This window comes from Chinchilla lanigera, unplaced genomic scaffold, assembly GCF_000276665.1.
Source record: "Chinchilla lanigera isolate Chin_1 unplaced genomic scaffold, ChiLan1.0 scaffold00094, whole genome shotgun sequence".
Classification (NCBI taxonomy): Eukaryota; Metazoa; Chordata; class Mammalia; order Rodentia; family Chinchillidae; genus Chinchilla; species Chinchilla lanigera.
The window spans coordinates 3,281,385-3,302,622 of record NW_004955495.1 but is presented as its reverse complement, the minus strand read 5'-3'; the positions used below and the strand labels follow the sequence as shown (position 1 = coordinate 3,302,622).

The 21,238-nt window shown below is 56.2% G+C and overlaps 1 protein-coding gene across 1 annotated transcript in view; it reads right to left on the bottom strand.

Moving 5' to 3' along the window:
* The window catches only part of Mllt1 (myeloid/lymphoid or mixed-lineage leukemia; translocated to, 1), a gene marked incomplete at its 5' end in the record, with an annotated part of 46,812 nt that extends 33,833 nt beyond the window's left edge, over window positions 1-12,979 (bottom strand). The window contains 2 exon segments of the mRNA XM_013505340.1: window positions 4,098-4,180; window positions 12,799-12,979. Coding sequence (XP_013360794.1) covers window positions 4,098-4,180; window positions 12,799-12,979 — 264 coding nt within the window.
* Between the last annotated feature and the right edge of the window lie 8,259 nt (window positions 12,980-21,238).

Here is a 21,238-nt window from a genome sequence, read left to right as displayed (position 1 = left end):
CAGGGGGGTGGGACTGCAGACGGACTGACGTGGGACTTCTGCTACAGTATTAGCCGCTCCTCAATTTAAAATACTTCGCAGCGCACAGCGTTACTTCTATAACCAGAAGAGGCCCCTAAATTCTTCCCTTTACTTATCTGGAGAGAGGGTCCTGCCAACTGACCAAGCCAAACAGCCTCCACAAACGCCGGTACCCAACACCGCCTAGGACACGCGTCCTCCTTCCACAGACAGCCACGCTTTGGGCAAGTGCTCAGTTTAAACAGAATGTCAGGCTTAGATGCAACAACTGCGTCTGACAAGGCATCCCTCCCCCTGGCTAGACACCCCTTCCCTGTAGAAGCCGGATGACATGCTGGGGTCTCTGGAACGTCCACCTCCTGCAGGCCCTTCTCCCTGCGCCGCCTTGCCCAGTCATGGGGTACAGCCAAGGCTGCGGACAGTGGTACCGCATACACCTTTCATCCAGCTACTCAAGAGTCTGAGGCAGAGGCACTGCAAGCTCCACACCGGCGTACACAACTCAGCAAGATCCAGTCTGAAAATAAGGCTTCCGAGGTAGCTCAGTGGAACTCTGGGTTACAGCACCCCCGTTCAACTGACAGTACTGCAAAACCGGAATGGCAAGACCAGTGACACCAGCAGACAGGTGCAGGACGACCTTGTGGGCCGTGCGCTCAGCCCGGGACTTCACGCGCTACCACACTCTGCATCTCCCACACGGACCCGGCAGCAACCCCACCTGGTGGACAGAGGAACCAAGGCCTGCAGTAACCTGTCCTGGCATCTGAACCAGGTGTTTCCACCTGCTGCCTATGCCCCTGGCGGCCCTCCTGACCACCCCCAGGTTGACCACATGATGGCCCCCAGCCCCAGCCCGCCTCAGCCCACCCCCTGTCTCTCACTTTGACATTCAACTTCTCTTTTCTTATGTAGATCTTATGTAGATCATCAGATATACATTTACTGTATGACATCTTTCATTCTTATTTAGGTTGTAGTTGATTTTCACAGATATCTTATTTACATTATGTTGAATTTTCATACCCAAGTCTATAAAATGCTTAGAGGTAGGAGCTGTGCCTAGTGGGAGAATGTGTGCCCCCACCCAGCTGGCTCCCCAGATGGGCACATGTGGCACATCTTGCTGTGGGAGCTTTTGCTGTGGGACGTTTGGAGGAAATGAGCGAATGACCACAGGCATCGTTCCGCACATGCAGCAGGGTGTTGTCCAGACCCCAGGGCTACGGACCCCAGTGCCAGATGGCGACTGGGCCCATGTGCCTCCTGCAAGATCATTTCTTTTTTAAGCACGCATTTGTGGTACGGAATGATGAGACTCCTCGTGGGGAGTTGGAACATGGACATCTTTGTTTTGGCTTTTCTGACACAGGGTCTCGCTATGCAGTTCAGGCTGGCCTTGAGCTCACTTTGTAGCCCAGGCTGGTCTGGAACTCACGACAATCCTCCTCCCTCAGCCTCCTGAGTGCTGGGATTACAGGCATGCATCACCATGCCCAGCGGTGCGCGGACACCCTAATTCTTTTTTCACATCCTTCCTCTCCCTGATCCACCTCCTGGCCCCTGTCCACCTGCAAAAGATCTACACACCTATTTCCCATTACCCTGCCTTTATTTCCCCTGCAAGAGTCTAATCTCGTGCAAGAACCTACTGTGTCCAGAAAGCCCAGGGCAGATACATGACAAACATCCAAAGCCACAGGCAGACAGCTGGGAGCCAGGGAAGGGTTCCTGGCCTGCGGCTCAGGGAAACCCCATGCCCCTGCTCACTGTGGCCCATCTCAAACACTCCCTGAAGCCTGGGTAAGCTGCTTCTGCAATTTACCCATGCTCCTTTTCAAAAGGTCTGATCTTCACTGAACTTCTAAAGTAGGGACCCACACTTAGCATCTGCAGAACGAATGTACAGATAGTGCTGACCCCGACACCCAGAAGTGAAAACTCAAATTCATCAACAGCTGTCCTAGCTCACGTCCGTCTTGGGGGTTAAGCCTCAGTGTCTACACACAGCTGGATCCAATCCCTGCCCGGCCAGGATGTGTGCCCCTGACCAGGTGATGTGTCCCCAAGAGCTCCTTCATCCTGAGACCCAGGCAATCTGGGATGCCTGGCGCACTGCACACCCACTGCCACAACCATGACCAAAGCTGTGTGCCCTCCCTGTGGGGGGCACATCCCTGGGTTCCTGCAGCCATCGCCACCAGGAAGAGGGCTCCTGGGAAACCTGCAGAGGAAGCTGCCAGCCTGGCCCACAGCCTCTGCAGGGACCAAGCGGAGGTCGAGGATGGGAAGAGAAACACTTGCCATGCTCTATGAGGGTTCAAGCGAAAACCTGCTGAGACTCAAACCTCTGCTCCACCAGACACAGGAGGGTTTTACCCAACGCAAATGCTGTGGCTTACACAAAGCATCCTGGCCAAGGCCACACAGCTGGGGTTGCGGGAGGCAGAGGAGCAGTGAGCTGTGAGCTGTGCCAGAGGGCACCAGGGCAGATACCGTGCTCGAGGCAGCCTGGGGACCTCTGAAGGAGCGGGGGTCCCACACCAACATGCAAGCCCATAACCCACACCCCAAGTCCCACACAAGGGAGGATGCTGAGCCTGGCAAGAACGGTTCCATAGCCAGAGGGTCACCCCATGGGATCTCTCCCCCAGCAGGGGCAGCCTGGAGCCCCGGAGACCGTCAAGTCTGGGCAGAGGCCAGAGGGAGCACTGCACACGCACAGCTGAGCCAAACAGGAACCACCGAGGGCTCGCGTCCCCTTTCAGGGCAGCTTTCAATGCCTTGGGAGGCCTGGGGACCAGCCAGGTGGGGGCGTCAGTCTCCCCTCACGGAGACTCACGGAGATGTCCAAGAACACAGATGTCAGCTCAACCCACAGGGACATTGGAACATGGCCCCTACACAGAAAAAAGAAAGGAATGGTGCAGAACATAGCCCCAGTGGGCCTCTGAGGGTACGCAAGGCCTCAGGCAAGCTGGGGCCCGACCCAGCCTCAGAACTGGGGTGCTACATGGACCTGTGTCCATGGTCGGGTCCTTGGTAAGCTGCAGCTTACCTGCGGCCACTGCAAGTAAGCCCAGCAGTGTGACACAGTGGGCCCCAATGAGACAGAACGCTACGGACTGGGCTGGGGCACTGGGCTGGCAGTGGTGGCGGGTGAGCAAGAGGGGCTGTGGCCACACTGGGCACAAACACGGGTGACATCTGGCTCATCACCAAGAGCCTGGGCAGCAAGTAGGACCCATCTACTCTTACAGCACCGTGTCACCCCCACTTTCAGTGATAGGCTGGTACAGCGGTGGCCCATGTGGACACTGCAGGACAGAACAGCTGTCCCAGCTGAGATGCAAACACCAAGCGTCCTCCTTATGGAGATTTGCTGGGACTCCCCAGCCTTGCTGGGGTCACCTTCCAAGCTCAACCAGGGCCACCGGGCCAGGGAAAGTCCTAGGAACCGGCATCACCCAGCGTACTGTCTGGCCTGCACGCCAGCCCGGGCAAGGGGAGGAAGGCCTGTGTGCCAGGGATCACAAGCGCCAGGGACATAAAAGCCTCCAGGCCAGTGGGATCCCAGACTGCTCCACAACCTCAAAGGCTCTTCCTCTAAGCCAGCCCGGAGGAGAGTTTAACTGGCCACAGCGATGTGGTTCCACCAACCGCAGAACACCGAGGTGGGCAGGCACTTAGCAGGTGGATGCACGCAATCCCTCAGCTGCTAAGATGGGTGCTACAAGGTCATGCTCATCTGCCACAGGACCCACCCCACAGGGCCAAGAGCCAGGACTCTAGGAGTCTCCCACAGCTGAGCTGGCTCTAGGCTCAGAGGTGCTGGTCCCAGGCCTTAAGGCCTCCATGCCAAGAACGTCTCAGAATGACTGATGGTCTGTGAACAGCTCCCAAGGACCCAACCTGGAGGTGGGTACCACTGAGACGCACGCAGCTCCCAGGGAAGGCGGTGCACCTGAGCACCATGCCCAGAGCTCCCACAGGCCTGCAGGCATGATCAGTGATGCCTCACGTTCCTGGCCTGGCCAGGTGTAAAGGATTATTACAATGATCTGCGTGGCTCCTACCTTGTTTTTGAAGTACACCTCAATGGGCATGATGAAGCCAGCGTAACCCGACTCCTCCACTTTGTAGGGGGGCTCCTTGCACACTAAAAAGAAAGGGAAAACCATCGGTCAGCTTCGTCTGCTTCCTGTCCCCTCCAAGGCCACCCCACCTCCTCCCTGGCTGTCCAGTGGTTCCTGCTGAAGGAAGAAGACATGGGAAGTTGGAGGGCCAGGCTGGGCAGGAGAAGGGTGAGTCGAGGAGCTGGCAACGGGCACAGCAGGAGTGGTGTGCGACTGTCACCCGGACACTTGCTCCTGCAGCATGCGAGGAAGCTAAGACCAGGCAAGGCCACCAATTACAGGACTCAGGCCCCTCAGTTGCAGGGGCCGGCAAGACAGCACCCCACAGCGGCCACCTCCCCGCACGGCTGGCTCTGCCTGAGCTCTGACCCCCGCTCCGTGCTGGGCTGTTTACACCGGAGCAGGCTCTCACAGCACTGCCCTCTGGGCACCACTTCGGGGCCTAACGGGAGCAACCTGAAGCCAGCATGGTGGCATAAGCCTGTAATCAGCATTCTAGGCGGCTGAGGCAGGAGCATTCTGAGCCCAGCAGAGGCAACTTAAGAGAGACTTTGTTTCAAAACAAAAAACTTTAAAAGGCTAGGTGCAACGGCTGTGGGGTTCAACCTCCAGCACTGGGGGAATAAAAAACAAAACTGAAGTGAATATCGCAAAGTACACATAAAATAACCCATGTCCACAATCTCCTCCAAAATAAACTGTGCGTGTTCCAACAAGTCTACTGCCATCCGGCAAATACCACGAAGACACTGTTCCCCAGGTTTTAAGGAAAAAAAAGAGAATTATAAAGATCAAGTCCCCGTCTTCTGCCCCTTCATCTCGGGAGGTAGCCACTATACCTCAGAGAAAGGAAAAAATCCTGCCAGTTGCTGATGGCGGGGTGGGAGTCCCCCACGTCCTCAAGGTACACCAGTATGTGAAAAGCCACGTGTTTAAAGTGCATGTCCTCGTATCTGGGGATGGGCACACACCCGCATAACTACCACCACCAAGGCAAGAAACATACCCGTCACCTCCAGAGCTTCCTCTGATCCTTTTGTCCCCTAAACACATTTACCACAAGCCATCCTCTTAGCTGTTTGACACCCACACTCAGTCTTGCTGGCTGTCAGTGCACGTGGCACAGAACTCGGCCTTCTTATACAAGTGACAGCTGTGTCCTCTGATGCCATCTCCTGAGCTCCTGGCAGCACCGTCTCACTTTGTCTTTGTGAGAGGACTGTAAATTCTACATACAGGTAAGATCATGCAGGATTTCATCGGTGTCTTGGCTTACTCCACTTAACAAAGCATCAACTGTTAAAAACTTGTACAGAGCCGGGGGTGGTGGCCCATGCCTGTAATTCCAGCACTTGGAAGGCTAAGACAGGAGGATCACTGTGAGTTTGAGGCCAGCTCATGGCCACCGTGAACTATACATGAAAAACCTTTATACACACACATCTGCACTAGCAAGGTAATTCTTACAGAACTTGCTGGAAAAGTTAATGGAACACAGTAAGACATGACTTCTTACACTAAAACCACATGATTTTCTTAAAGAAAAAAGACAAATAAGGGCCTCGAGTACCTTCAGAGAAACAAGCTGGGCAAGTGGAGTACATGTGAATGATCAGGGGCCCTCAAAGGCAAGACTGGCCCGCCTGACAGCTGCGGGGGAGTCTCTAGCACAAGGGGATGAGTGTCCCAAGCTTCCTGGCAGCCCCTAACCCGTCCTTAGCTTACTCTTGGGGGGTTGTCACCCTCAAACTGGGGGAGAAGGAGCAGCCCTGTCTACAGGACAACAGGCAGAACCTGCAGCCTGGGGACAGCAGTACTATGGCCTTGTCCCAAATCTCCAGCATGGCTCCTTCCACTCTGCCAACAGCCTCAAGGGGACGCTGCCGAGGGGCCTCAGATGCAGCCCAACTCAAAAAGACTGCAGATGCACCCGTAAATCTGCAACCCACTGCAGGTCACAGCTAGGGACCAGGCTGCCCGCCCTTCACCCAGGGACCTACTTCCACCTCTTCCTAAGCTTATATTGTCACTGCAGGGCAATCCAGCAGTGGCCCAGACTCCTTCCTGGGCAGCTTCAGGCCAGGAAGCTACAACAATGGACCACGTGAGGCGTAAGGCTAACTGCACCCCCAGAGGCTCCCACTGCCGCACAGAGGACTTCTCACCTCCCCAGGCCTGCGAGGTGCACGGTCTCTTCCAGCCTCCTCTTCCCCAGGCCACTTCAGGGCCCAGGGCCAGGCTGGGTTGCCGGTTACTTCCTGCAGCACCCCTGCTGGGCACCCAGCCCGACCTCCCCGCCCAGCTCCCAGGGCTCTGCAGCGCTCCCTGTCTGCCCTCCGTCCCCACCAGGAGGCTGTCTTCCTCAGAGCCACAGCTCCAGGGCCTGGGACCAGGGACAGAAGCTGCCTCTGACAGACACTTGCTCTCGGAGGCGCTCAGTAAGCATCTGCAGAGTGCAGCTGGCTCAGGCCGCACTCCATGTCTCTGCCAGGCGGCCCAGGCCACAGTTCGATCCCTCCCCGAGGCCCTGCGTTGTGAGGGCAGACAGCCAGGAAGCGGGGGCTCACAGCTGCCCAACTCCAGCCCTGGACATCTGCAGTCTGCTCTTGGGGCCCATGAGCTTGTGGGTACCCACATCCAGGTTACCCAACCTGCACCTGGGAAAGAGAGCGGAGGTGCCCAGGGAAGGAGGAGGGATAAGCCTGCAGACCCCAGGTCCCGTGCCGGTGTGATCTCCCCACACCCTCAGTCTAAATCCCACCCAGCTATGAGACCCACAGCAGGGCCACCTCCCAGCAGGGGCAGGCCAGGTTCCCTTGGCCCCTGACACCTAGGTCACGTGCTTCTGCTGAGAGCAGATGCTTTCTCCAGCCTCTGTGTCACATCTTTTCTCGCTATGTTCCACAGACTACACAGCCCTTCAGGGAAGCGAGCTTCCTGAGTTCTCCAGCCTCTCCCCAGCCAGCGCTCTAGAAGTGGCCCTGCAGAGCCCCGGGGGAGGCCAGGCTGCCGTGTCACCTGATAACCCACAGGAGTCACAGTCAAGCCAAGGTGACATGAAACCAAGCCAGCTGTGAAGAGAAAGCAGGAGATGCGGGTGGTCAGGGAGCCGCTGGAAGCAGGGTAGGCGCGGGGACGGGCCCCTTCTGTGCCAGAACGTAGGAGTCCTGGGCGGTGGCCTTCAGGCCCTAAGAGGGGCAGAGAAAGGATGAGAAGCTGGAGGTGGGAAGGCAGGCAGAGGTGGGAGTGACGGTGAGTTGGGGGCCTGGGGCTTCTCTCAGGGTATAGTACTGTCCTGGAAGTAGAGGGTGGTGACGGAATTAGCAGCCACGTCTGCACAAATGGTGAGTATGTTACCCTCACTAAGCGTACATGGTAACAGGATAGTTTATGCTGTGCGATTAGATCTCAGCACAGGAATTATTTTGCTAGGAAAATGAAACTGGAAGGCTCTATTTGGACTACCAGTCCTGGGGACTCTTTTTATCCCCTCTTCTCGGCAGGGCAGCTACCAGCTTCCCTCAGGGAAATCCAGAGGATTCCCAGTCCTGACAGAGGAGCTGTCTGTGGGGAGCAAATGCTTCTGGGTAGAAGAGGGACAGGAAATCCCTCCTCAGCAGGAAATCTGGAAGTCCCATGGATTAACAGAACCCACCCTGCCACAGAGTGCTAAAAAAAACCTCACCTGAGGAAGGAGCCCAGAAAAACGCGGAGACCACAAAAGAGTTGAAAAAAGAAAAAAGTCAGGCACGATGGCGCATGCTTATAACCCTAGTATTCTAGGAGGCTGAAGCAGGAGGTTTATAAATTCCAGCCAAGCCTGGGCAACTTACAAGACCCCATCTCAAACTAAATTTTTAAAAAGGGTTGGGGACATAGCTCAGTACATAAAGGCCTTGGATTTAATCCCTACTACTACAAAAATACATACGCACAAATGACAGAAGAGAAGATAGTCGGACTAGGCTGGAGTATAGCTTGGGGGTTAGCACTAACTTAGCATACACAAAGCCCTGGATTCCAGCCCCAGCACCAAAAATAAAAAAATAAAACATAAATAAACAAACAATAACCAATGCCTGAAGTCAATGCCCTAAGCACCGAGGTACTGCCAACAAATGGAAGACTACAGAATAGGAATGGAACACTTGCTTCAGCAGCACATATACCAAAGAACAGGAATGTACTCATTATCACAATGCATCTAGTTTTTTGGGGTTTTTTGTACCAGGAATCGAACTCAAGACCTCAGGCTTGCCAGGCAAGTGTTATGCCACTGAGCTACATCCCCAGCCCATACATCTAGTTTTTTAATTCAGTAGGATGGGTAGAAAATAAAATCTCCCAGATAGTACACCCAGAGCAGGGTGAGGTGGTACACCCCTGCAATTCCAACACTGTGGGAGGCTGAGGTAGGACTGCAAATCCAAGATGAACCTGAGCAACTTAGCAACACCTATTCTCAAAATAAAAAATAAAAGGGGCTGGGGATGCAGCTCAGTGCTAAGCCTCTGGGTTCAATACTCAGTAAAACCAAAAAACAAAAAACAGGTGAGACAGGAGGGCAGGAATAGTGAGGCATATCTGTCATCCCAGAACTTGGGAGGCTGAGGCAGGAAGGTCGTGTCAGCCAGGGCTACATAGCAAATTTCAGGCAGACCTGCACTACATGGAAAGACCCTGTCTCAGAAAACCAAAAACCCCAGTGAGACGTAAAGAAATGCCTTGGATTAGATGATTCTGCTGGCACAGCTACCAATTCTCATAGCTACAGCACAGCATGGCTCTCCGATTGGCTCAGTCCTTACAACAGCTTAGGAGCACTCACAGCCATCTCAGTTCACAGATGACGACGCCTAAGCACACGAGGTCAAATAAAGCATCCCAAAAAGAACGAATCGAAATGGACAGAAGGAAGGAAACTGTGCTAAAATGTCACAACACACAGAGAACAACGAAAACCCCAGCCACAGTGTTGCCTGCAACATCCCAAATGCTGGGGAAAAAAGCAGGACCCTGCATTAGCATAAGGACACGGCAGCCCCAAACTTCTCGGAGCCACTGAAGCGACACCTCCACCCGGAATGCAGCCCAACACAGCGCGCACGCGCACAGGCAGAAGCGGCAGCAGATGCCAGCCGCTGGGGCTCAGAGGGCCCGGCTGCCCACACAGCTCTTAGGAAATTTCTCGAGTAGTTAACCTCTGGGGACAGTACTTGAGAAACTGCTCTATTACAGGAGAAAACAAACCAAAACAAAGGGGAATAAATAAATCCCTCCAGGAGCACAGGGAAGAAAAGGCCTAGAGTACTGATGGCACAAGAGGCGGCCCAAGGACCCAGTCTGATTACAGGGGGAAGGCGGAGGGATGGGATGAGATGGAGTACTCAGGGGTGAAAAGAATAAAACCACCTGCTCCACAGAATGACGGAGAAGATGCGAGAGAAAAAAAAAAAAAAAAAAGAAGACAGAATAAAGATACAGAGCAAAAAGGAGAGCAAATAGTTATTCCAAATATCACGACACAAGCTAAAACGAAGAAGAATTTTAAACAAAAATGACCAAAAACTCATCTGATCTTGATATGACCTTGGGCAGTCTCGATCAAGTGGCCTAAAATTCAGGATTCAGGAAGAAGCCCAGAGCCCACCCAGCTGGGCTACACTGGAAGGTCTTGGTTTCAGCTCTTCCACCTTCCAGTACAGCTCTTCACAGGAGGGGACAGAAGGCCCGGCAAAATCAGGGTCTTAGGCCTTGTCCTCCCCAGCAGGGATTAAGAAGGCATCACAGGAAGATCACTGGGTGGAAGAGCCCTCTAATTTAGGCCATAACATTTACTGAGCAACTACTGTGTCCGGTGGGCACCAGGGACACCACAGCAAACAGAACAGACGCATACCCTTCATCCGGGGCCGGGTGAGACAGAGAACAGACGTGTTAAGATGGTGCTAACAAGGAAAATAAACGAAAGCAGCACGAGCCCGGGTACGTGTACTGGCAAAGCAGCAGTAAGTTAGACCTGGAAGCCAGAGGACACCCCCCAAGAGGGGACACAGGGCTCTCCAGCGGTGGGCCCTGGAGGGAGCCAGGCTTGCCTCATCAAACAAAGACCCAGATGGAGCTGGTGGTGCAGCCCTGGGTTCTATCCCCAGTACCAGAACAAAACAAAATGAAGACACAAACCAAGGCAAAAGCAGATCACTTAATTACAAACAATTTAATCAGGCGGGTGGTGCATACCAGTCATCGCAGCACTCTAGGAGGCTGAGGCAGGAGGATAACAAGTTTGAGCTTAGCCTGAGATCTTAGTGAGACACTGTCTCAAAAACTAAAAGGGTCCTGGATGTACCTCAGCACCCTCTCGATCCCCAGTGCAAAAATTTTAAAAACTGGGGTGTTGTTGGCAAAAATGGGGGTAGTTTGGGATAACTGTAAACCTTTCAAAGGTCCTTCAATAAACACTGTTTATATTTGAAAATAAGTCAAGAAATAGGATTTCAATCAGCTGGTGTTAAGCACACATTGCAATCTGCAAGGGTGTGATAGAACTGGCAACTTATTCTCTCACTTACAGTTCTCTTCACTTTGCTACAATGTATTTGTATGTGCCCAGAAAGATACTTTCTCAGTGCAAAGTATCCTTCTAGAGAGAGTCCTCTAGGGAGGCTCTCTCTCCCTAACAGCTGTGCACTTAGTCTTTGATACTTCTAAAGAGCTGAGGAGTTACTCTGTAACAGCTGAGGAACTGGCGGTTACTCTCTGATCTACCGGGATGAACCAGGTCCTTTGCCATGCATGGGGTGATGAACCAAGTGGTTACCCTGCTGCCTATGTGACAACCTGGGCTTTTACCCTGTGATGCGTGTGTGACGAACCGGGTAGACCACTCCAAGACACATGGTGAACCAGGCGGTCACTCTGCAGCATGCAGGGTGGTCAGGGAGCTCACCCTGCTGTCCATGCTAGAAACGGGGAGCTCACCCCGCGGTTCCGTGCAGGTGAAGCAGCTGCCCCAACAGTCTGGACAAATAGCCTCGGCTCCGAATGCACCATGGGAGAGTGGCCCTCAACTACCACCCCATCTTTCAAGAACTCAGAGCTCAGAACCTACAGGTTCCTTATGCCCTCAAGTAAGTGACTGGGCCACTGCCACCTCCATTTGCACGTCTGAGTCACAGGGATCCCGAGAGGCCCCAGGGTACAGGGCTGCCACCAGGAGCACAAGCACGGAACCAAAGCCAGAAGAAAGCAGATCGCTATGAGTATGACTTTGAGGAGCTGCTGGGCTGCTGTGATGGTGGGGACAAAGGTGAACGGCTTCAAGGTGGGTAGACACCGTCACCAGGGCCTATCCCCGCGCTGTGAGGACAGGCAGAAGGGCACAGAAGAGCCCGGCAGGAGGGCTACGTGCTGGCTGGGCTGCCAGTGCCTTATGAGGACCTGCCACTCCCAAGAGGGTTGGGGGGGAGGCTCAGGGACGACAGGCAAGGAGGGAAGGCAACAGCTCGCACCTGCTGCCACCAGCAGTCACAGGAGGGTGCCCCTGCGCAAGCACAGGTCTGCGTCTGTGACGCCTGTCAGCCTCACTCAGGAGCTACTTCGGCAGCTGAGCAACCCTCGTACACCAGGTGGGGTGTAGCAGCCAGCAACAGCTCTCCCCCCAAAAACCCTGGCTGCGGAAAGGTTTCCCTTCTGCTAAGGCACATCCATCCTGGCAATACTGCCGGGGCAGTGGCACACGTCTGTCGTCCCCACTACTCGGGTTGGCAAGCTCAGGGCCAACTGGGGTGACTTAGGGGGACGCTAAGAGGGCTGGTGACAGAGCTGAGGGACAGCACTCGCCGGGCATGTGGAGGCCCTGGGTGGAGGCAGAAGAGGACAGAAGGAAGAAAGAGGGTGGGAGGTGGGGATGGGACAAGTAAAGAAGGGAGGCAGAGAAAAGGCGGGAGAAAGGCAAGCTGGTTTACTGGGGAGGAATGGGGGTACAGCTCGCTGGTGAGCACTTGCTTGGCAAACATCAGGCCCTGGGTTCCAACCCCAGCACTGCAATAAAAAAAAAAAAAAAGGACTGGACCCTGCCAGATGCCAGGCCCTGAGCTTCACCCTGGGGACTCAGCCCCAACCGACTCAGGAGAGACCACCGACCTTGTGTCCAAATCCCCACCGAACCCTTCTTCCCCCAGGGCCCCTCCCGAAGAAGGTATCCCTGACCACAGACTGTGCCCACCTGCGTTCCCCAGGAGGCTCAGGGCTACGAGGGCTCGGTGGAGACGTGCAGGGTACTGCTGCTCACCAAGCAGCAGCCGACAGTGAGGCAGGGAAGGGAGCCACGCAAGACACCAGACACTGGTGACAGGACCCCTGACTCTTTCTGCTCTAAATACTAGGAATCCTCAGAACAGCACCCCGTAGGCCCATGGGTGGTTTCCAGATCATGAACAGCTGGCTGCAGCCACCCCCACCCACGAGCGACGGGCCCCTCAGAGTGACTCTACCCGGTGACACACACAGTCCCGTGGCTCACCTGGCAGCTGGGGAGGGGCTGCACTCCCTTGGGGCAGGGAGCAGGACACAGCTGTGTCACAAGGCTGGGTACCATGTACCACTGGCAAGAAAATGGGGAACGAGGTGGGCCACTCACCACGCTTGGGCTTGGGGAAGCTGTCGTGCAGCCGGAAGATCACCTTCTCCACGAAGTGCTGGATCTCACACTGCTCGGGGCCTCGGACAAACACCATCCAGTCGTGGGTGAAGCCCTCCGTGGTGGGCTTCTTGCGCAGCTGGGCCCGGTGTCCCAGCTCTAACTTGACCTGCACGGTGCACTGCAGGGAGACAGAGGCGGGAAGGGTCAGCTGCAGCCTCGGGCAGGGCTGGGAGCACAGTCAGTGAGGCCACAGGACGGAAGCGCCTCTTCCGAGGGATTGAGGAGACCACAGAAGATCCCAGGGGGTCCTAGGCAGCAGCGTCCCCACCTGCACCTCCACATCCTCTGTCCCACATGCAGTTGGCTCCTCTGCAGATGCTCCTCCCCTGGACACCCCGCTCACCAAATATCACCTCTGCAGGGAAGACGTCGCTGGCCTCCAAGAGAAAGCACCACCCACCCCGACATCCTGCACCACACCCTCGTCCTTTCAGCACTTTCACTGTAAGAAACCACCTTGCTCACTGGGGTCTGTCCACCTGCTCCCCACAGAGATGTCAGCAAGGATGGCCATCCCCTGTCCTGCAACGCTGCGGAGGGGACACTGAGGCTCTAAGAACAGCTGCTCACCTCGGAGGAACAGGCCCAGGCTGTGGAGGCAAGGGCCGCCCCTGGACCTGCCACCCTGTCCACAGCCCCAAGGCACAGGGAGGTGCCCACCTCCACTCCACGCATGCAGGACACAGGGCAGAGGACTTCTCACCCCCGGGTCACCAGTAACAATGTCCCAGGTCCCCACAGCACAGACAGGGCCCCAGTGACATATCCAGGTGGCTCTGCAGCCTCCGCCACACACAAACCTGACACTGTGCCCTGATGCAGGTGGTGGCTGAGGCCAGTTCCTCTCCACTGAGCACGAAGCCGCAGCCTTCAAAGCACTCTAGACACCCTGGGCAGCCAAAGCCACTGACGGGGAGCCTACTGTACACATCCACTCTGGTTTGTGAAAACCTCCGACTTTTAATAGACACAGTCCTGATACCAAGTATCAAATGCACGAGTGTTACAGAAGGAAGTTCGGCCAAGTAGACACTTGTTTCTAAGTGCCAGATAAGCAGAAGGCAGCAGCCAGGGCACGAGTGCCACACGGCCAGGGCGACTCCCCCGAGCTGGGCAATCTCCCTGTGCAGTCGCCCTCCCAGACCAGCCCACAGAGCTCCCTCCTCCCTCTCAGCCTGCCTCTGTTCAGACCTCTACCACCAGGCTGGTGGGGGCGCCTGCTGCCACCGGTGCCAGCCTCGGAGATGCCACTCCCGGGAACGAAGCGCAGGCCCCTCACACCTCCTCCTCCCCCTATAGTCCCACGCCTTCAAAGTCAGAACACATCTGGCAGTCCGCAGTCCACGTGGACGGTTCGTGCTGAGGGTCCCTCCCCGCACACGATCTCACACACGCACACACACAGAAGCTGCTGCTAAGCTGCTCGGGCCTTGGGTCCCAGAACTAAGCAAATAGGAAACACCCCAGCTTGATGCCCACCCTGCCCCACAACCTGGGGGCCCAAGATTCATTTCTCCACTGGGCAAAATTCTCCGGTGCCTCGGGCCCGACTGCAGGGCTGGCGACTCCCAAGGGCCCAACCTGGCTGCCTCACAGAACATCGGTCATCAGCGACGTTCACGGCCAACTCCCTGCACTCCTCATCCTGCCTCAGCCCTCGGCTCAGTCCCGCTGTGCCTCGCCCCTGGAGGGGACCACACGGTGCTCACCCTTGTGCTTGTCTTTCTTGGAAGCACTGCACACGGGGTGTCAGAAGCACTGGACCAACTTAACCAGAGCACCCTCAAGTTACGCACTCTGGGGACAGTCTTTCAAAAGGGAAGGGCTGGTGGCAGACAAGGACAGGGAGGCCCTAGTGTGTGATGAGCTGGCAGGAGGCTCGGCCTCCAGGCACTCAGCCAGCCAGGTGTAAGACACAGGGCAATTTTTCCAATTCAAATTTAACAAAAAAATAGGTACATGATAAGTATATGCAATTTTTATCAATTTAAAAAGTTAATTTTAAAAAGAGACCTGGGATGAAACAGCTCCCCTGGCTGAGTACAATGGAACTTTAGGGCTCCCAGGAAAGAGCGGTGACTCACTAGGGACCTGGAGGAAGAGGCTGGGACAGGGATGGGACGCAGAATAGACATGAGGATGGGAACAGACTGTAAGTGGACAGCGGACATACGGACTAACATCTGTGTAACAGCCCTCCAGCAACCTGTGCAAGTCCAAGCTAAAGGCAGAAAAGGAAAAAGAAGCAAACAAGCCAGATGAGGTGGCACACACCTGTCATCCCAGCAACTCAGGAGGCTGAGGCAGCAGGATTTAAGTTCCAGACCAGCTGGGGCAATTTAGCAAGAATGACTCAAAATTAAAAATAAAAAGGCTTGGGGATATAGCTCAGTAGTAGCACGTCCCAGGTTCCATCCCCAGCATCACCACCCAGAAAAAAGTAAATGGTAACAAGAAGCCTGCTAGGATGCAAGCAGAGGGCGAGACTGGAAGGAAAATTAATGGAGGGGAGAACCCGCAAGATCAGGAGGGGGAGGAGATTCATAACTCCAAGACCCCGGGCAGGGCTGGCAACTATGGCAGGAATCACGAGGGAGGAAAAGCGAGGTAGCTGAACTCACACAAGCCAGGCCCGAGGGAATGCTCAGGCGGGAAGACCCACCAAAAGCCAGCGCTGAGGACCTAAGGACACTCAGCTCAACCACAGGCGCCCACCTGAGTGGCGCTGTGCGTGGAGAACACCAAACACAAACAAACCCAAAACACTGCGTCCAAGCTCCCCACCGGGCTGGGGCTGCAGCTGTCCTACACATTTACAGCTGTCAGCCTCTGCCTTTTCCATCCTGAGAAAGGCGAGCCGACCCTAAGCAGCTGGGAGGATCGCAGGTGAAAACCTCTCCTGCCTCTGGCGTGGTGGCACATGCCTGCAATCCCAGCAGTCAGGAGGCTGAGGCAGGAGGACTGCTGTGAGTTCCAGGCCAGCCTGAATCACACAGTGAAAGAAAAAGAAAAACCTAAAAAACAAAACCCCAACTTTTGCTTCTCTGGAGTTTACTTCTGCAGAAGGAGACTGCCTCCTTGGAGTTGGTTACCCTCCGATCCAGCTGCTCAGCCCTCGGCTGCCTGCTGGGCATTTTGGACGACACAGAATTGCTACTCAGGGCAAGCAAGCGGTGCAGCCGAGACTGAAAGAATGGATGGAGACCAGGGCTCCGGCGCAGAGGGGGAGAATGCAGGCGCCAAAACCGTGCAGCAGAGGCCAAAGTAAACAGGAAGATTCCAGGCAGCAGTGGGTAATCTTTGCAGCCAGGAGGCCGTGCCCAAAGCACCGCCTGGTGACACCTATGCCCCAGAGGCTGGCGCCAAGGGCAGCCCGACACCCCCGTGTAGGGCGTGCTGAGCTGCAGACTGGGCCAGCAGAGCGGAGGATCCTGACCTGACCCTATGTATGCTGGAAACGCTGGACTCTGGGGAGCAGCCACCCCTTGAACACTGTACACAGCTGAGAAATGCACTGAAAGGATAACACACACTCTGTATCACTGCCTTAAAAAAGGAACCACTGACTCAGGAAGACACTGGAGCTGTGATAACTGGAGCCCAGGGCGATGCCGAGCCCGGGCCAGCCCCTCTGACGCGTCAAGTGGCGATAATTTATAAGCACAGCAAAGCCAATCCCACAGCCCAGGCTTACACCTCCTTCTTCCTCTACTCCACCTGGGCTCCCTCCACAGCCACCAAACCAGCCAGCTGCCTCTCCAGAGGCTAAATGGTGCAGAGGCTCAGCAGGAGACCCCGGGAACAAACCCTTCTTGCTTGTCAAGAGCCATCCCCCAACCAACCCACAGAGACTCCTTCCGCTGCAGGGAGGTCACACTGCAGGAACCCTGGAATGGCTAGCTGGCTGCATGCAATGTTGGGGGCTGGGTGACTGCCACTTCTCTGCGCACTTGGGGATAACCTTGTCACCCATTCCCCCAAAAAAGCCTAGAATGAAGGGAAACATTCCACGCCTGCAGAAAGCGATAACCACCTTTCTTCTGGAAAATCATCTGCAAGTCAGTGACAGATGGGGCCCCAAGTGTCATGTGGGGACACTTAAACTTGGGCAGGAGCCTCAACTGGGCCACTGCCCTCAGTCCAGGCCAGCTGGCAGAGGGCACACGGAACATGGGGCCAGAACCCTCAATCTGGCAGCTAGACAAACACAGTAGAGGGGGCTTCCCAGACCGTTCCCTGATGAAGACAGCAACTGTCTCCAGGTAGGGACTGAACTGGCCTTTGCCTGGCATAGAGCACACAGCACTACTTGATTCCAAGCCCTTCATCTGTGCCACCTGGCTTCCCTGGAGACCTACCATAAGCCTAGGCCACAGATGCCAGATCTTGAGCAATTAGTTTACCTATAATAGTTCTACACATGTTCCGGTGGGAATTCACCCCACAAATGCCCGCTCCCCTGGGGATTCACACTTTACCAAGTGGCATAATGACGCCCGGGGTTAGGCTACCGCATCTTGTTCCCTGTGATGTGCTGACTCCCACCCCTCTTAGGAGCACCTAGTCTTGTCCCTTTCAGCTCAATGGGCTGTGAAGTCCTACTGGACAGAGCGCAGCCCCACACGAACTGAGGGGAAAAGCACCAGGGCTCCGGCGCCCCCTCCGCGTGCTGGCGAAACAAGTGCATGTAAAGGATGCTCTGTGACACTCTCTCCCTCTGGGTGCAGGATGGGGGCTCTCAAGGACAGCCACTGAATTAGAGCAGAAGAAGGGGAACCAAGGCACAGGTGGCCCTGGGAGACGATTCTCTACAGCAGAGCACTGCCTGCCTGGAAGGTGGCCACAAAGCCAGAGGGCCAGCCCTGCCCACAGGCAACTACACCAGGCCCCAGACCTCTAACCACGATACGAAGATGTCAGTGGCCACACCTGCACCCCCTCCTGGCTCCATCCACCCTCATCCTGACTCGGGGCGCAAGGTTAATGACAACGGGAGAAGGCGCGCAATACATTTCTCCCTAGAAACACTGAGGACAGATGCCCGGACCTCGTGGATATGCACATTACCCGCAATCCTTGGCTGTCAGGTCCCTGGGAACAGGGTATTTATGCACAAGGTACCACTGCGAGTATACTGCGGCTGGGGGGGCCTCCCAACTTCCCCCTGAAGTAAGGGGAGCAGTGTTGGGGGAGAATTTTTAATGTGCACAAACCCATTCAGGGCATCTGTCACTTGGCCATAGGGGCCTGGTTGCAAAGAGATGGATTTTTAGTTACCATTATTTAGAGTGGGATGCAGAACCTAGCATTAGAGACTACGATGGACATTAAAAGCAAGAGGATACAGGTCTCTGTCCTCAACAACCTGATAATATAAAAACTTTAGGATAAAAAACTTTCACAGGACTCTGAAAGTCAGGAGTTGGGGGCAAATCAGTCATCCTGGCTTAACATGCTGGGTAATTGTTAGCTTTTCAACAAAGGTCCGGGGAAAGAGTAAAAATATGAAAGAAAGACTCCCAAGTCAGCTCTGACCCAGCTGGGGAACATTCCCGGACCTGAATTTCCTCATCTGTAAAATGGGTGGCTTGGGGGCTACTCATGACCACCCACATCAGACACAAGCCCGCCCTCCAGGAAGAGCCCCAGTCACAAGGCAGTGGCTCTGAGTCAAACTGTGCAGGCCATGAGAAGAACACGCAAGCAGCGCTTCCACCCTCTCGTCAGCTGGCTGCCACCCTGTCAGAGGCCAGGTCGTCCAAGGGGACACTCCTTAAAAGGACTGAGACCACCCAGCCACTGACAGCACTTCCCAGCTCCTGGGGGGAGTCCGGATCCCCAGTGACCTGCTGCCAGATCCCTTCCCATCCAAACCCTAACCCAGAGCCTTCCCCACCCAGGCCTGAAGATAAACCACTCCTCCCACACACAACCCGTAAGTGAGCAGAGATCTCACGCACCCGCCTGCCAAGGAAAACACAAATGCCACAGAGAGCACCAGCACAGACGTGGGGCGGGGAGAGTGGCCTGCGTGTGGGTACGGTTTGGGCCGGGACAACCAGACTCTTCCCAGGCCATGGGGAAAAAAGGTGCAAGTGTGGGGAAGGTGGCAGCCCAGAGCAAAACGGGAAATCCCACTTCTCAGCTGGGCCTGAGAGTCCTAGGGGAAGGTGAGCCCGACAGGTAGAAAAGAGCATCACAGCTCCGGAAGCCAGAGCGCGCCCAAGGGAAACCGTGCCATTCGCTGCTATAATGAGCCATTTACAGCTCTGGGGCCTCTCTGGGCAGGGGAGGAGGAAGGCTCTGTGGACTCAAAGCCTGCCCTGTGCACCAAGCGTCACTATGGACACATGCAGCAACCCACCTACCTGGTCAGTGACACCCTTCTCCCTCCGCTCCCCAAGGGCCTCACTCAGTGAGCAAGAGGCAGAGCACAGCTCAGAGGTAGGAGGAGAATCAGACTTGGGGTCCACGCAGCTTCCCCCGGGACCAGGACCGCAGGACTCTACACTCTATGATGGAAACTGCAGCCCTATAAGGGGGCTGCCTGGTGGTAGCTCAGCGCTTCTGAGGCGGCTGGTGTGGCCGAGGGACTGAATTTTTCATGTGACCCGACACCGGTGGCTGCATACTGGGCAGTGCACAGCCCAGCCCTCCACAGCCTGTGTCACCTGAGTGGGGCCTTCATCTGCCACAGACCCCAAGGGCCCCCTCTTCCCATCATCCCACTTATCTCAGTGACAGCTGCCCAGACACCCAGAGCTCAGCACATCACAGGGAAATGGCCTGAACTCTGAAGGCTAAGGGGTGGGGACAGGGGGCATACTTGGTGCCTCTGGGGGAACAAAAGAGACCTCCCCAGGGTGGGCTTCATGGACGGCAGATGCTGAAGGGACGTATCACTGGGTTAACTCAACAGCGATCACAGGCAGCAAGCTGTTTGAGGGTTTGTGAAAATCCACCAACTGCAGGGCATGCACCTTTCCTCACCTCTCAAGACAAAGATCACACACCAAAGATGGAAGCCTGAGTCACCTGCCTCAGTGATCCCAGGCCACTGGGAGGGCGGTGCAGGAGAAGGGTCTTTTGCCCCCCACCCCCACCCCAGATACCACACAGCTCACAGCGCCTTACCAGGCAGAGCCGCCTCCCTGGCGCCAGCAGCTAGGGACGCCCCGACCTGCCCTCGCTCTCGGCAGAGAGTTTGGCTGCCACCCCCACAGCCCCACAATGCCTGCCTCCCTGGCCTCGCGCCCCTGGAAGCCCGGGCAGAAGAGGAGGTTGAAGAAATGGCCCTGGGTTGGAGACAGCGGTGAAGCTGGGTTTGAGCACCCAGGGAAGGGGCCTGGGTGCTGAAGAAGGCAGACAGCACCGGGCCGGGAGTCGGGAGCCAGAAAGGCCTTTGGGTCCACAAGAACCAACAGGACTGGCGACGGCTTGGCTTCCACATCAAAAGGGGAGGTGCCTACAGGAGAGAGCAGGAGGTGGGGGATCTACCTAGGCCCCAGACCCAGGGGCTAAGATGCTGGGGAAGAAATGGAAATTGAAGGACACGGGGGAGCAGCTAGAAGGTGAATTAGGTCAGAGAAGGAAGTCCCTGGTCTCGGGCTCCGAGAGAAGAGAGTGGAAAGGTAAAAGAGACAGCCCCAGGCCCTGAGGCCCGGGGGAAAATGACTAGGGCTCCGAACCTAGAGGGGGCCCAGGGCAGCAGTGCGTCCACAAGCCCAAGCCGGAGCGAGGATGGCAGCGCGGGACCCAGGGAGATGCGGGGGCTCGGGCCCGGCTGGGGTGCAAGGAGAGAGATGCTCAGGTAGGGGCAGGACGGCTCAGGCCCAGGAAGGGGGCTGGGGGAAGGGTGGCCTTGGGCTGGCCTGGGTTGGGCGGCCACTAGACGGACTCCAACCTGAGCTAAGGCTGGCGGGAGAACAGGCAGCACCGAGGCTGGTGGTTTATGGAGTTTGAGGTGACGTGGGGTCCAGAGAGAAGGGAAGACACGGCCTGGCCACAGAACGCGAGGGGAAAAGCTCAGCCTGAATCTGGGGGGATGAGGGGGCGCTGGGCTGTGCCGGAGACCCCAGAGCTGTCTGCAGGGACGCCGGGTGGAGCTCGGGATGCCCAGTGGCATCCTATGGGGTCCTGGGTCCGACTGGGTTCCCAGGAGCTTCCCGAGGGGTCCCGGGTCGAACCGGGGTCCCCAGGGCCATCCCAGGGAGCTCGGGGTCGCACCGGGTTTCCCAGGCGTGTCCCGGGGGCTCGAGCCAGGCCGCGGTCCCCGGGGGGCTGGGGGCGCGGATGGGGGAGGGGCGCCCCGCCCCACTTGCAGGCCGGGGAGCAACGGGCGCGCACAAAGCGGGCGGGGAGGCCGGGGCCGGGCGGG